At 36.6% G+C, this 17,279-nt stretch overlaps 1 protein-coding gene and 1 long non-coding RNA gene across 2 annotated transcripts; both read left to right on the top strand.

The window, feature by feature from the left end:
• Positions 1–1,698: 1,698 nt before the first annotated feature.
• Positions 1,699–6,749, top strand: LOC104088293 (ras-related protein RABA4d-like). The gene is made up of 2 exons (XM_009592946.4): positions 1,699–2,337; positions 6,140–6,749. Exons 1-2 carry the CDS (start codon positions 2,111–2,113, stop codon positions 6,585–6,587), a joined length of 675 nt encoding a protein of 224 aa, XP_009591241.1. The 5' UTR covers positions 1,699–2,110; the 3' UTR covers positions 6,588–6,749.
• On the top strand, positions 2,534–3,176 carry LOC138903646 (uncharacterized). The gene is made up of 2 exons (XR_011412986.1): positions 2,534–2,972; positions 3,051–3,176. It is a non-coding gene; the product is annotated as an uncharacterized lncRNA (long non-coding RNA).
• Positions 6,750–17,279: the final 10,530 nt, after the last annotated feature.

Below are 17,279 nucleotides of genomic sequence, written 5' to 3'. Positions count from 1 at the left end.
AGTATATATATTATTGGTATAAATTATTTAGAGATCACCTAAAAGATGAATGTAGATAACGTTATTTAATAAAATAATATCTATTGATAACTTAAAATAAAATACTACAAGTGACTTCCTATACAATATTAAATTATGGTGTGAAAATTGCATTACAATATATCTTAAATCTATAATAGAGATTATGTCCACATTTGAAAGATTCACCTAATGGAGGGGGCTCCTTATACGTATCTAGTGTCCACAACTAAATTTCTAGTTTATATTATAATCTAATCATTACGTTTGTGATAAACACTCAACAACGATTGATCAGCTTCAAGAATATAGACATCTATGAATCAACAATTATCATGATAAGCATTTTAAGGACACATAGCTCTTTATTTTTAGTTATCCGTTAATTAAATAATTAAAGAGTTAATACCCTAAAACCTCCTTAAATTATCATATTTTTGTGAGTTTTCTATTTAAACTATTCGGTATCCCCGAAACCTTCCTGAACTATATTGCCGCTCGTATTAAAAACCCATTGTCGCTGAACTGGCATAACATATGTAGATACTCGCTTGGGAGCGCGTGCTAGCTGAAAAAAGCCATCAAAATGGCCCGCCTAACAGAAAATAATGGCTAATTAGCCTAACCCTCTTTCAAATTTATTTATTTTAATAAATATTCTCCTTATTTCAGTTATATCCATATTTCTTCCTCATTTTTCACCATTCATCCTTATTTTTTCACCTTCCTCTTTGATTTTCACATTCTTCTTCATTTTTAACCTTTTTTCTTCGGTTCTTCATATGGGTTTCCTCGGAAAAATTTCTCCCTCTCTTGTTTCCTCTGAAATTATATATTCTCTTTCTTGTTTTAGTCTTCTTTCATGCCTTACACATATTGCTAAAAGAATATCAATTTAAATCTTCTTATTAAACTCAACACCTTATAAAGAATAAAGTTGAATCTCTTGAACCTTCTTTATGTAATCTGGAATTAGAGAATATAATTGCTGGGCAATTGATTTTTTATTTGCGAAATTTTATTTTGTGTAATCTTTTTTATGTAATACAAGATGACTTTTAAGAAATATTACATTATATGCCTTTATTTATATTTTAACTGTGCTACAAAGCGAATATAAATAAGGACTTATCAACTGGAGTCTAGCATAAAGTACAATCATAATTAAATTTAAAATTAACATAGTACATTAGATATTATTTTGGCCAAAACTCATAGAATTAATCAATCATTCGAGAGTAATACATCATGAATAAACTATATAAATTTTTTTGTACAAAACATAAGTTAATATAGGTAGACAAACGTACCTTTAAAAGTCCAACATGAGGTTTTAATATATAGGGGAATATAATTCATGGGGGTTTTGGGGACACCAAATAGTTTAAGTAGGTAACTGACAAAAAAGTAATAGTTTAGGCGGATATTAGGCTGAGTTAAATAGTCACGTGTAGTGCTACATGACACGTTTTTTAGACAACTAGGAGCGAGTACTAGACGCACATCTAAGAATGCAATGAGGGGATTTTAATATGAAGGGCAATATAGTTCAGGGGAGGTTTGGGGACACCGAATAGTTTAAGTAGGAAACGGACAAAAGCTCGACCGTTTAGGGGGATTTTAGAGTATTTACTCTTAATTAAATGATAAAAACTTTCACTGAAAATTTACTAAATTTGTTAGCAATGTCCATGACATTCTATATTAGAAAATCCGGAGAAAATTAAAACAAAAGAAAAACTGTTTTCCTTGTTTCATTTTCCTTTTTCCAGAAAACAGTTGAAGGGGCCCGTACTAACCGTTGGTATTTTTCCAAGTTATCTCCTCAACTCTCCCATGAATGCATGGAGCAACAGATCTTCAAAATTAATTATCTTTATCATACAATAAGCCTAATTCTAACTCAAATCGTGCATTTCAAATTCATGAGAAATTGGCATCAGGTTCATTTTAGCCTTTTGAATTATTTTCAGTAGAAATTTCGATCGATATTAATCTCGATTCTATGCTAAAATCTGGAGATTTTGAAAGGCATCGGTTGAGGAAGAGAGGCTGATACGAATTTTCGGTTAAGGGAGATTTTTGGGGTATAATGTCGAATTTGTATGGAGATTATAATCGAAAGATTGATTATGTTTTCAAGATTGTTTTAATTGGAGATTCTGCAGTTGGAAAATCTCAGCTTTTGGCAAGATTTGCAAGGAATGAATTTAACTTAGATTCAAAGGCTACAATTGGGGTTGAATTCCAGACAAAGACTCTGCTTGTAGATAACAGGACCGTCAAGGCACAGATTTGGGACACTGCAGGACAAGAAAGGTGTGCAGTTTTCACTTTAATTTTTCATTCTCTGCTTCTATTTTTAATTTTGTATGTTTTTTTCACGTTCTCCTTTCAAAAATATTCCTAAGAGAAAAGCTGGCTAAACCCCGGAGACGTGTGGTGGGATGGTTGGATCCTCTATTCTTTACCAAAACTCTCGGGTTTGATCCCTGTATATAAATAACCTTTCTTTTACTCCTTTATTAGGCCGTTTTTTTTCCCATACCAACCATCACGAGGGGTTTAAACTGACCCCAACCTGTATATTAGAATCCAAAAAGGAAATACATGCAGACGGGGGACATAAAACCTTACCTCTCCTTCTACAACAAGTAAGTTAGGTATTCCTAACCGTAAAGTTAGCAAAATATTACATGATGCAAGGTCATTCCCATATTGATCACCAAATAAATAAGTTGATCCTAGTGTTGGATTGATTAGGAATAAACAGTGAAACTTCCAAAAAATGAGGGAACACAACTCCCTATTACCGATGTGTAAGAACATAGCTTCAGGAAGTTCCATTCTTGTGCTTTTTCCTAATTCTGAAATTAGGAATTTGATTTTGATCCATTCTGGAGCATCCTTTAGCTTTTTTAGGGAGGTCTTTCCATTCATCAAACAAGACAGTAGTACCATCAAATAAGTTGCTCCCAGTTTTTGCTAAAACATCTGCCATAGTGTTGAATTTTGAAATGATGGGTTTGTAGACCCTATTTAATCTCCTCCACCCATTGAGCTAATTCCCATGGAATAACATTCCTGTCAGTTAGCAAATTTACAACAAGCAATGAGTCTATTTCCAAAATAATGTTACTGTGAGCTTTTTGATTGCACCAATTAATTGCAAATAAGGCTGCTTGTACCTCAGCTTGATTGTTAGTGAAGAAATGGAGTTTTTTTAGCAAAAGCCATAATCAAATCTCCATTTCTATCCCTCACAATACCTCCAATACCAACAGTTTGGTTAGCTGAGTTACTGCTACCGTCTGTATTAACTTTTAACCAATTAAGTGGAGGTTTTTCCCAACTAACTGGTACAATAGTTAACATAGGTTTGGCGTTGTCTAGAGCATTACATAAGGTATGCCAATTCCATTTTAAGTCAATTGGAGCACCAATCTTCTTTAAATGGATTTTCAGATGAAAATAAAATTCCTCACAAATTCTTTCCACATGAGGATATCCTCTTCCAAATCTAGCTTCACAGCTAGCTTTCCAGATTTTTCAACAAATATAAACCGGAGCAAAATGACTCAGAGCTCTAATATAGAAATTGGTAGAAATGAAGTTGTTCCAAGTGAAAAATCTCATTAGTAGAATAGGGGAGTATGATGTAAATTCCAAAGCTGTGGAAACAAAAGACCATATTTGTTTGGCCTTTTTACTAGTGTGAAAAACATGCTCAATTGTTTCTGCGTGAGGTTGTCGACAACATGAGCATTCAGAAATAATTGTAAGCCCAAACTTGAGTATAATATCATCAAGTGAGATATTTTTCATCCAAATCCTCCAAAGTGAGAAAGATATCTTGAAAGAGATATGCTTGATCCAAGTTTGTTTCCAGATTTGTTGTTGCTCCCTTCTTTGTCTGAGTAGTTCAAAGGCTGAGGAGACTAAAAATAAACCATTAGTAGAAGGTTTCCAGATAGACTTATCCTTCTCCTGATTATTCTCAATTTTCACATGCTTGATGTGTTGTAAAATAGTAACTGGAACTAGTTCACTAATGAGATCAAGGTTCCAATTTCCATCGACAATGCAATCCTCTACCAGAAGGGTACCGGGATTGTGAATTTGCAGTAAGGAGGCTAGGTAGCCCAGCCTACTCCAGTTATCCCACCAAAAAGATAATTCTCCTACATGTATTCTCCACAAAATGTGAGAGTCAACTTTATCCTTAATATCCATAAGTTCTTTCCAGCTGCTAGAATCTCTAGGCTGCTTTTTTTTTGCCATGGAGTGACTCCTCCGACAGTATTTGCTTAGCATAAACTTAGACCAAAGGTTGTCTTGTGATCTCAACCTCCACTACCTCTAGGCTGCTTCTTTTTTGCCATGGAATGACTCCTCCGACAGTATTTGTATATCCACTAAACTCCTGAAATTTACTCCTCCCTCACTAGTAAGAAAGCACAGTTTGTTCCAAGCACTCGAGTGAAATTTTTTCTTGGTATCATTGTTTCCCCAAAATAAGTCCGCAAAATGCTTCTCTAATTGTTTGAGGATGGACTTTGGAGGGAAGATAACAACCATTATGTCACTGTGACTGAAGAACGTGTGTGATCAGGGTGGCCCTTCCGCCCACTGATAAAAGATTACCCTGCCATCCTTGGATTTTGTAGACAATTTTAGTAGCCATGTCTGTGAAGAAACTGATCTTCTTTCTACCACAATAGATAGGGCACCTCAAATATTTTAGTGAAAAGTGTTGGTATTTGAAACCAGTCACTCTCTGAATTCTATCTCTTCTGGATTGAGGAGTGTGCGTAGGAGCGAGAAAAAAGCTCTTTTCTTTACTAATTTCTTGTTCTGAGGCTTGTTCATACTTTTGCAGCTTCTTCATTATCATCTTCATTGACCTCTTATTCCCAGAGGAGAAAATGACTAAGTCATCGCATAACATAGATGGTTAATTTGAGGGTCATTTTTGTTCATTGAGAATCCCACATATCCTTCCTTTAGTAGGCTTATCTAACGTGAAATGCGTATTAGTCGGTCCGGTGAGCTATGGATACATAATGGTTAAAGAGGAAAAAAGAAAGTTTTAATGCTCCTTCCCAAGCCAAATATAAATTGAAATTAGGTCCTCGTGATTAAGGACTAATTTCTATATATATGTTTTTTTTCTTGAATTTTGGTTTCTACCAATTTTCAGAAGTTACTTGTCATAGTCTCATAGAAGTCATAATTTATTCTTAACAATGTATGATCCTACTTCAAGTACCAGAATATTTGGCATGCATCTTCCTTTTTGCGGCCCTTGCCTGTTTCCCCATTTCTTCTGTCTTTAATTTCTAGTTTCTATTATTGTTCATCGTAAAAGCTGTTGGGCTAAAACAGTCCAAAGATACTCTTAACACCGTGTGATATTGTTTGTTTTGGGCCAAATTCGCAGGGTTTTCCCAAAAGGCCTCACACCCTTAAGAACATCTAACTTGTTATAAGTAGCTTCTTTTTCTTTTCTACATTCCACGCGAGACTTTGTTCACACACAGCTAACAAAGCTACTACTAGAAAATTTATGCGATTCTATCTTGCTGATGTTATCTCTAACAATTGCATAACGCTTCAAGAGAACCCTTCTACATCACTGCATTCCTTTCTTGTTTGTTTTTTTCCTTCTATTTTTGCAATTCAAAGAGCACCTAACACAATTTACAGCAGCTTGTATACGAACATCCTGTAAAGTATTTAAGGCCAGCAAGAAAGCTTCAGCGACAAAACATTTAAAATAATGCGTACACCGTAAAGACATGTTGTCTTCTAGAATAGCATTATAGTGTTAATGTTGTTAAAGAAGAAAATTGTGAGGAATCTGTAAGTATCTAAATCTAGTATATATCAAGCTAAGTAGATGGATTTATTCTCCTGGTTTATCTTCCTCCTTATGAGGTAATATAGTACATTAGGTGGAAGGAAAGGGCAGAGACCTATATTTTGATTGGATGAATTCTACTTAAAATGTTATACTTTGGGATTTAGGTGTCAGTATTTTTCCCTGTCATAGGCTCATACTATTAACTTTTGCCAATTGGATAATTGTTTTAACACAACAAATATCTCCTCTCTCACACAGATATAGAGCAGTAACAAGTGCATACTATCGAGGTGCAGTTGGCGCAATGCTAGTCTACGACTTAACAAAACGTCAATCATTTGACCATATGGTTAGATGGCTGGAGGAACTAAGAGGTCACGCAGACAAGAACATAGTTATAATGCTCATTGGTAACAAATGTGATCTAGGGAGTCTTCGAGCTGTACCAGTTGAAGATGCTCAAGAATTTGCAGAAAGGGAGAATCTATTCTTTATGGAAACATCAGCCCTTCAATCCACAAACGTCGAGGATGCATTTATGACAATTTTAACAGAAATTTATCGAATCATTAGCAAGAACACACTCACTGCAAATCCAGGTGCAGATTACGGGAAGTCACAATCTTTAAAGGGCACTAGGATCATTGTCCCTGGACAGGAATCGGATTCTGGTGGGAAAAGTGGTAGCTGCTGCATGTCCTCGTGATCTTTTCTCTTGGTTGCTTGAATTCTTGCCTTCCTTCTCATATAGAAGTTTGTTTATTTTATCCAAAATCCTACTATAACTGGAAATGATTTTTTCTTTCTGTAGAATAGATAATTGTTATCGACAATGAAGTTGATTAGAAAGCTTATCTAGCTTTGTGTCTATACAGTTCATGAAGTTGCTTACTAGTTCAACTATCAGTATTAGAGACTTCAGCAAAGGAAGAGCAAAATCCACAGTAAATTAAAACCTAACTATCAAAAAGAAGGGCAACAGAGTTCTCATTCCAAGATTAAACACAGCAGACACATTACTAGAATCAAACAGCAGAATCAAATACATTAGGCGGAAAGAAAAAAGAAAAAAGAAAAAGAAACAAACACACCAAGACTTAACACACTACCAAAAACAGACACCTATTAGGAAAGTGGCGAACCGAGTTCGTGACAAGAAACATACTGCAACTTGGACAAACTAAAGTCTTGCTGAGGCAAAAAATCCTGCTTAATCAGCCATCCTCAGTTCGTTTAAGCGTTGAATAGATAACCTTTCTTCCTTGAGGGCACAGTAAACGTGCAAAGCTTCATCACGCTCCAGACTATAGTATAACAGTCCGTCTTTGGCCACCACTTTCTGGAAACAAATGTTGCACTCGATCTCTGCCTTCTCATGTTTGAATGGGAAGGAAAAGAAGAGCTCGTAAGAGACATTATCCGCCAGCGTCAAGGTCTTGGGAGCTCCAGCACATTGACGATTAATATAAAATTTGCATGGGGTGCAATAGTACGCCCTGACAGGACCAACATTGACAGTACTGCCTTGGCAGCCCGGGCATTCGACCTTCTCATTGACACAAGTAATCATGATCATGATTGTAAAATACCCAGCAACCCGAAGTAAGAACTGCTTTAGCACAAATTGAGCAAGAGAGAGCAGCAGCCTCACTGGTTATTGGAAAGGAAAGGAACAGGTGAAGTGGGTATTTCACTTTTCGGGACAAGGTTATGGGTATAGAAACACATTCGACATGAAGATTGAAATTGCACGACTCGCAGCAATAGTATGACTGAAACAGGGAATCATCACCATAGCCACAAGCAGCGCAATGAAACTGCTCATTTAAAGGGCCTAAGCACAAGAGTGCGGTCATAACCGGGATGGCGAATTTCTCTAGGAAACTTACTACACACCTCATGAAGCTAATAATCACAATGCTCGCAAGCAAAACCTCGACCAGAGATGATGATATCGCAAAAGTTGCACTTGATGCCTTCACTCTCTCAAAGGCGTAATCGCAGCAATGGATGAAGTGATTCAAGTCACCCTCACGAGGAGGAGGAGGATCTGAGGCATCAACAAAAGCAGCTCTTAGTAACTTCGTCATTATTCTTCGATTTTTGTGTCCAATTTTATCTTGAGTTTTGTTTTCATTCATATCCAGCGGTATATTGTCAGCAATATACATCTCTTACCTTTGTCGAAAGCTGAAAAAGATGAAGCCAAAGAGGCTGAAGGAAAAATTACCTTGCTTAATAACATATTTATAGAAAATTACCTCTTGGTGTCCTCGCTTCACATCGAACACTAATTAAAGATATACATACAGTACAAAAATTGAAAAATCTAGCAATCTAGTAAGGCCGATATACACGGAAACCTCTGTACAAGAGCTTGAACGTACATGATTTTAACCAATATCTACCAATATTCTCAATTATTTTCACTTTTTAATATTTATTAAATAATATATAAGGAAATAGTAGTATAACTGTATAAGACAACTTGGACTCTAAATTTATTCCACTGAGTTTGTTTAGGATTTCACCCAAAAAATAGGAGGATTCCACCATTCTTGTAACGACATCCTATATGGAAGCTCTTTATTCGTTATCTTTTTCTATTTCAGATTATAGAGATGGATGGGTACAATAAACTTGAATCAATTTGCAAAATGAATTTCTTTTGTAGAGTATAATTTGAGTAATTCTTTATAGAAGAATATTTTGGGACAGAGAGATGGATACTATAAAAAAGGGCTTCTTATCTTGCATGTTAACATGCTTCTTCAGTTAATAAGCAACCCTTGTCTATTCCCTGTTTTTCCTGTCTGTTGTTTTTCATGGTAAAAACTACTATAGATAATGTATTCGTTTGTTCTTGGCAAGCTAACTAATTTGCAAATTCACTTCTATCTTGCTGGATTCAAGGTCAGGAGCCTGAATTTATGTTCATTAGCCTACTCAAAGCATTCTACTTCGCTTGTACTTAAGTAAATTAATTTGAACCAATGCAATTGATAAGTTCACCAAAACATATCGTAGAATGCCTCAGGTTTATAAGCAGAGTAAATTGAAATTGAAATTAAAAGGAAAAAAGCAATTTGATTACGGACTAATAGCTTGAGATTTATAACAGGTTAAAGGGCCAACAGAAGCTAATTTGAACTGCATATCCGTTGAAGACACAAATCAAGAAAAGAAGAAAAACTAAAACAAATACAAACACTATAACTAAAACCAATTAAACAGCAGATGTGCACACCAGCTCGTACGATACATTATCCGTCAAGGTCAACATCTTAGGAGCTCCAGCACATTAACAACTACTTCCTCCGTTTCAATTTAGATGAGTTAGTGTGAGCTGGTTAAGATGGACGCAACCCCACACAAAGTTCACTTGGGTTAAAATGGGTTGTGTCAATATATACCTTTTAAAATGTTTTCAAGAGTTTGTGTTCTTGATGGTTGAATTGACTTGAGACACGCTCGTAAGATTTTATTTAAAATTCAGAATGTGAAGGTATTATTATTATTATTATTATTATTATTGGTTATTTTTCTCTAAGAGGATCCATGTTATTTTATTCTCTAAAGCACTAAGACGATGAATTAATTCTTGTTGGGAAGGTGGTGCTGCTGCATGTCCTCGTGATATTTTTCTCTTGGTTTCTTAAATTCTGGACGTCTTATTTATCAAAAATCATAGTATAACGCAAAATGATCATATTTTCTGTAGAAAAAATGAATTGTAGGTGAAGATAAAGTTTATTAGGAAGTTTGTCTAGCTTTGTGTGGCATACAAGTTCACTAGTACGCTTACTGGGCATGAATATAATTCTAATTCAACTCTGTTTTCCTTTTTCACTATTTAGACATTTCAGCAGAAATTATGCTTAACCATAAAAAAAGAAGGGCAACTGAGTTTTCATTCAAAGATTAACACACAACAGAAACAGTACTAAAATCAGACAGCAGAAACAAAAACACCAAAACGTAACATACTCCCAAAAACAAACACCTCTAGGGTGAACCTGTTCCTGACAAGAGACTTACTGCAACTTCCAAACTACTGTAGTCTCGCTGAGGAACTAAGTTCGGTTTAATCAACTATCCTCATTTCGTTTAAGCGTTGAATAGATAACCTGACACGGAAAATCGTTCCTGACACGGAAATGGGCATAACTTACTCATACAATGTCCGAATTCGACGATTCTTTTTGCTATGGCTCTGTAATTTCAATACGGATCTAATGCTTCAATCAAAACTGAATTTGAAACTCATTTGATTAATGTGATACCACTTAAATCTTGAAGAAACGACGTCGAAACCGACTAGAAATATCCAACTTCTACATTCGATGACGAAACCTATCAAATAAAGTCGGATCGACCTCAAATTTTGCACACAAGTCATAAATGACATAACGGACCTATTCCAAATTTTCAGAATCGCATTCCGACCCGATATCAAAAGGTCAACTCCCCGGTCAAACTTCCAATTTTCAATTTTCCTATTTTCGCCATTTCAAGCCTAATTTAACTACGAACTTCCAAATAATTTTTCGGACACGCACCTAATTCCAAAATCACCATACGGAGCTGTTGGAATCATCAAAACTCTATTCCGGGGTAGTTTGCACAAAAGTCAAACTCCGATCAACCCTTTTAATTTAAGCTTCCAACATGAAATTCATTCTTACGAACTAATTCCGAAACACCTGAAAAAATCAAAACCGACGATTCACATAGTAGAAAGGAAAAGAAGAGCTTGTAATACATCATATGAAGCTATTCAAGATTTCAAATAGTAGAAAGGAGAGTAATTACTCAAAACGACAAGTCGGATCGATACAAATATAGTATAACAGTCCATCTTTGGTCACTATTATTTAGGAGGAAATGTTGCACTTGATCTCTGCATTCTCATATTTAAACGGGAATGAAAAGAAGAGCTCGTAAGAGACATTATCCCCCAAGTACAATGTCTTGGGAGCTCCAGCACATTGACGATTAATATAAAATTTACAACGGGCGCAATAGTACGACCAACACTGGAATCACCTTGGCAGCCCGGGCAATTGATATTTTCATTTTGAAAATCTAAGTAGCAAGTCAATTTGAGAGGGTGTTGGGGATGAGACATATGTTGAATATTGGATGGAACGGTAAAGCAAATCGAATCGATAAAGTAATCGCAACCACTGCAAATATAACCTGTTGAGAATTCGAAGTTGCAACTCAGGGGATTGTCCGAGTTATATACCTTGAGAGCATGGCGGTGAGTGAAATGCGTGACCTCCCCACTTGCCAGTGTAGGAGGACGATTTGTTACAGAAAGGGACTGAAGTCGGATTTTGTTAGGATCGGGAATTCGGGTAGTGCGGAATATAGTCAAACAACGGTATAATGGCAATAACAAAGACAATGGATGTTAATAACAATGACAATTAAAGTAGGTAAAGAAGACACAAATTTAACGTGGTTTGGTCAAAGTGACCTACGTCCACAAGCGGAGATGAGCAATTTACTATAACAATAAGAGTACAAAATTAGAGTAAATACTCTAATTAATCCCAAATACCCTATGAGAATAATCTCACAAGATCACTCCAAAGAAAGGGTTCACACAAGTGTTTCCCAACACTAACTCTCATATAAAACACTCTTAATAAAGGAAGAAAAGAAGAAACAAGAAATGAAGACTCAAGTCTTGTTGGTCTGTCTCCAAATGAGTAGAGAGTCCTCATTATATAGGAAGATAAGAAAGAAATACTTGGCCAACAATTAGCCACATCCTCTCAAAATACAAGGCCATTTATTTGGCCAACAAGGCCTTAAATAAAAGGTTCCAAATGTGCCAACAAGGCTCACAAATAAAAAGCCTAAAAATAAGGCCACCTTTTACAAATCTCCACCTTGGCCTAATTTTGGCTGATATAGTAAATTTGCTTCACCTTCTCCGCAAAAGCTCCAATGGGAATATGTCAAAATTTAATGCTATCAAAATCAGACAAGTTGTCTGATACTGAAACTGCAGTAGGGCCTATAACAGTGGAGCCCAATAAAGTATACAACGAACTAGATCTATGTACTTTCATGATCACAAGAGCATCTTGAAAAACTTTTAAAACTCCACCTTCACTAGTAAATTTGCACCCAAGGGATTCTAAAATGCCCAAAGATATGAGATTTTTCTTCAACTTAGGAACATATCTAACATCGGTGAGAGTTCTCACCACATCATCGTGCATTCTGACCCGAATTGTACATTTGCCAATAACGTTACAAGTAACATTGTTACCCAGTTGGACAACTCCACCTGCAACTGAATCATATGTAGAAAACAAGTCCCTACTAGGACACATATGATATGAACATCCAAAATCTAAAATCCACTCATTGTCTAATCTGAAACTAGTTTCAGTTGCTAAAAATATAGTTCCCTCAATCTCATCAGTTGCTACACTAGCTTCGGCGGTGTCAGTATTTTTGTGCTCATTTTTTCTTTCTTTATGCTTTTCTTTATTTTTCAGTTTATAACATTCAGAGATATTGTGACGTTTCTTATGACAATAGCGATACTCTAAATTATTGTATCCGAAATTGGAGTCGGATTTGCCCCTAACAAACAAGCCAACTTCCCCTTGAGTTCCACTAGCTTCCCCAGTAATATCACTATCTATCTGTTCTTTTGATTTTAAGATAGATTTAATATCCTTATAAGAGATATTATCCTTTGCATAAAGCATAGTATCTCTTATATGCTTAAAAGATGGGGGTAGAGAACAAAGCAGTAACACGACTTGATCCTCATCTTTAATTTCAGCATCTATATTACTCAAATCCATAAGAATGGAATCAAAGGTATCAAGATGAGAGAGAATAGAGGTACCTTCGCCCATACGAATTGTATAAAGTTTCTGTTTCAGGTAAAGTCTATTTTCTACCGTCCTCTTCATATATAAGGTTTTCAATTTTTTCCACATGCCTTTGGCTGTGGTTTCTACAGAAACTTCATGTAAAACCTCATTTGAGGGATTTAAAATGATACATGCTTTTTTTCTTTTGTCTATGACGACAAACTCCTCATCCGTCATTTTATCCGGCTTCTTCTCCTTTCCTTGCAACGCCAAGTCTAAGCCATCCTGAATTAGGATAGCTTCCATCTTTAATTGCCACATTCCGAAATTTGCACTTCGATCAAATTTCTCAACATAGGTCTTTGTTAGAGTCATTTTGGTTATTGAAACTAACCCGGTTAGATCCGGCTTTGATACCAATTTGTTAGGATCGGGAACCCGGGTAGTGCGAAATATAGCCAAACAACGGTATAATGGCAATAACAAAGACAATGGAAGTTGATAACAACGACAATTAAAGTAGATAAAGAAGACACAAATTTAACATAGTTCGGTCAAAGTGAACTACGTCCACAAGCGGAGAGGGGCAATTTACTATAAAAATAAGAGTACAAAATTAGAGTAAATACTCTAATTAATCCCAAATACCCTAAGGGATTAACCTCACAAGATCACTCCAAAGAAAGGGTTCACACTAACTCTCATACAAAACACTCTTAATAAAGGAAGAAAGAAAGAAACAAGAAATGAAGACTCAAGTCTTGTTGGTGTGTCTCCAAATGAGTAGAGAGTCCTCATTATATAGGAAGAGAGGAAAGAAATGCTTGGCCAACAATTGGCCACATCCTCTCAAAATACAAGGCCATTTATTTGGCCAACAAGGCCTTAAATAAAAGGCTCCAAATATGCCAACAGGGCTTACAAATAAAAAGCCTAAAAATAAGGCCACCTTTTATAGTTTTATATCATAATTAATCTCCTTTACGTATTGTGCTACAGCACCGTGGAAGTGACAGATGTAATCATGATCGTGGTTGTAAAATACCCAGCAGCCGGAAGCGGGAACAACTTTAGCACAAAGGGAACAAAAAGGAGTAGTGGCCTCACTGGTTATAGGAAAGGAAAAGAAGAGAGGAAGAGGGTATTTCATTTCTTGGTTCAAGGTTATGGGTATAGAAGCACATATATATAACATGAAGATTGAAACTGCACGAGTCACAACTATAATATGATTGGAACAGGGAAAGATCAGCGTTATTACTACGCATCGCAACGAAACCTGCTCTCGGCCGCTTCTGGATTGAAAGGGCCTGAGAATAAGGGTGTGTTTGATATAACGAAAAATGTTTCCAAGAAAATATTTTCTTGAAAAACAAGTAGTAATCTTATTCATTTTTTGGTGTTTTGTACGCAAATTAAGGAAAATAACTTCTCAAGAGTATTCATAAATAATTTAGATACAATAAACATAAAGTCATAAACTTTCGAACCAACAACCTTTCGAACCCACAAATTTCATAAACTTCCGAACAGCTAAACTTTTGAAATCGCGAAATTTCGAACCCGTAAACTTTATAATTTCTAAACTCGTAAACTTCTAAATACATAAACCTCCGAATTCATAACTTTAGAACTTGTAAACCGAAAAATAAAAATATATAAAAAAAATATTTTTTTCCCGGTAGGAGTGAGGTGCAGAAAAATGAAAAAATAAAAATTTGAAATTACAAAAAAAAAAGTTTAAAAAAAAACTTTTTTTTGTGCGGAGTGGGGGGCAATGAGGTGGGGGGAGGGGGTGGATGGTGCTGGAAAAAAAAAAACATAAATTTGAAAATTACAAAAAAAAAGTAAATTTTTTTTTGTGCGGGGTGGGGGGCAGTGAGGAAGGATTTAGAAAAATGAAAAAATAAAAATTTAAAATTACAAAAAAAAAAGTTGGGGGGGAGGGGGGAGTTGTAGGGTGGGTGGTGACGGAAAAAAAACTGAAATTTGAAAAAGAAAAAGCTTTATTGGAGAGAGGGTGTGGGGTTAGGTGGGTGGGTGTGAGGGTGTGTGTGGGGGGGAGGGGGGTGAGGGTGTGGAAGGTTGAGATTGAGTTTTGGAAAATATTTTTCCTTCTCTTGATAAAGAAAATATTTTCCTCCAATTGGAGAAAAATGAGTTCATAAGAAAAATATTTTTCAAAATATTTAAGCCAATCAAACATGAAAAAATTGAAAAATATTTTTCGGAAAATATTTTACTTCATACCAAACACACCCTAAGAGTATGGTGAAAATCATGGCGAATTTCTTTAGGAAATTTACTACAAACATCATGAATGTAATAATCACAATGCTCGTGTTTACCCGAAAAACGGATAGAGTTGAATTTATACGTAGTTCTAAGGATACGTGGTATAACTTGGTACAAATTAGAAAAATAAGTAGAAATATATCGAATATTGACTGTAAAAAAGGAATAAAAATACAAACCAAATTGAGTAGAGAATGATTTATAAACAAGCAAGATGAATCAATGTCCAAAGCCCAAAAAAGGATAATCTCTACTATATATCAGTGTAATAATCTTTGAAATGTGAGAGTGCATTGATGTCTGACTCTTCAATGCCCCTTACAGAAATGATAGTCACTCTTCATATAGTGGAGGAATCCCACTTTAGATATAATTAAAAATACATAGTGGAGTTCCCATGATAGATTAGTTAATTAGTTTTTCCTTAATTCCCGCCGAGATTCTCTCCCCTGGTACTGCTATAACAGCACTTTATCTCTTAGCTCGATCTTGGTATTGGTCGATCTCTGGATCTCGAGCTCGATATTCATTCAAGCTCGGTATTGATCGGTCTAGATCTCGAGCTCGATAACACCATTTCACATCATAGTTCGATTTGGACTTGAGCTCGATATTGACTTCGAGCTCGGTATTGATCGGTCCCTGAATCTTGAGCTCGATAACCTGCCTTCAGATCTCATCTCGATATTATGATGACGACCCTCGGTCCATCATGTTCCAATCTCAACTAATTACACGAAGGGAAAAACCGGTTTTGACCGTATACAGATAGTCCCCTCGTTTCTTGGAAGGAATGTGGCGAGAAACGACATGATTTTCCGAACTCTAACTAGGTGGGCGATGGCAATAGTGATGATCCCAATTATGACGTATACGAAAAACGTCCCATCGGTCCAGTTACCAAGACATTAAATGTTTGTCAGTCGTTGGTCGACCACTACCGGTTCTGAACCATCATCATGAGGCCTATAAATATTCAAACTTTTATTCACATCCAAATTTTTTCCTCTACTCTCGTATCTTCTTCAAAAATCCCTCTGCTTCATCTACTTTACATCACAAACAAACCCAATTCTCTTTTCCTTTATTCATTAATGGCGAAAACCTCTAAAACGGTGCCGCGGAAAGAGGCCGCTTCTTCATCGTGGCCTACCGGCGGCGAGGATGCGGCGGAGCCCCGCCCCGAGGAGTTCGTTCTGGTAGGGTGCTCGACTGTCATTGATTTCAAAGTCGAAAAACCCTCTTCGGTACTGGGCCGATGTGAGCCGGTCTCGAGGTACCAGTGTTTAATCACCGAGAAAATTCTCGAAAAGGTAAAAAAAGAATGCAACTGGGGCGACAAGCATGTGATAGTCCCATCGCCCGAAGAATCAATTATTACCCACGTGGAAGGGTTCTTAAGTGTTTATACTTACCTTTTCAGATTGGGTCCATTAGATCCCGTCATCGTCGCTTTTTGTAAAAGATACGACATGACCCTTGGTCAAATTCATCCTTCATTTTGGAGAATAGTGATTCTTCTCAAGTAAAATCGAGGGGTATCTTTTCACCCTCGATCACCTTATGTGCCTTTATAGTCCCCGACTCTATCGAGGAGGGCTGATCAAGCTAGCTCGCCGAGCCACTAAAGCGTCGTTCTCAAGTATAGATGAAACTCGTGATCGAGGTTGGATAGGCCGGTTTGTTCGAGTCAAAACCTCGGACCTGATTTCTGCTGCCTACATGCCGTTTCCTGAGAAATGGAATATGAGTCGTGAGTATTTACTTCCTTTCAAGCATTTTAATATGGGGCCGCCTTTCATTTTCTTGATCCACTCTTTCTTTTCTGTTACAGTTGTGGCTTAGTTCAGGATCGATGTTGAGGTCAACCAAGACAAAGCCATTCGAGCATGCTAAATGGCAGGCTCGGAGAAAAGCTCTTGAGGAGGTCAGTGCTCAGGGATTCGATGTTGGAGCCGAGATTGAAATTGCCAAGGCGGAGGAAAACAAGGCTCGAAGGCTGGCCTTCCCTGAGGAAGACTCCGATAGCTCGAGCGAATCTAAAGGCGGGGAAGATGCCGAGGACGCGGCCTCCGATGAAGACCAAGCCATTTAGGATCATAGGTAGTTGTTGTTATTTCTATTGAGGCTGCTTCCGGTCTTTGTAAAGAACTTCCTTCGAGCCGAGTTGCCTTTGTAAAAGATTTGTATATAAAACTTTTTCCCTTTTATTGCTTCCGAATCTTTTTGCTTTTTTGTTAATTTATACACAAGTCAAA

This window comes from Nicotiana tomentosiformis, chromosome 12, assembly GCF_000390325.3.
Source record: "Nicotiana tomentosiformis chromosome 12, ASM39032v3, whole genome shotgun sequence".
Taxonomy (NCBI): domain Eukaryota; kingdom Viridiplantae; phylum Streptophyta; class Magnoliopsida; order Solanales; family Solanaceae; genus Nicotiana; species Nicotiana tomentosiformis.
Note: the sequence above shows the minus strand (reverse complement) of the source record. Positions and strands in the feature narration are given on the sequence as shown.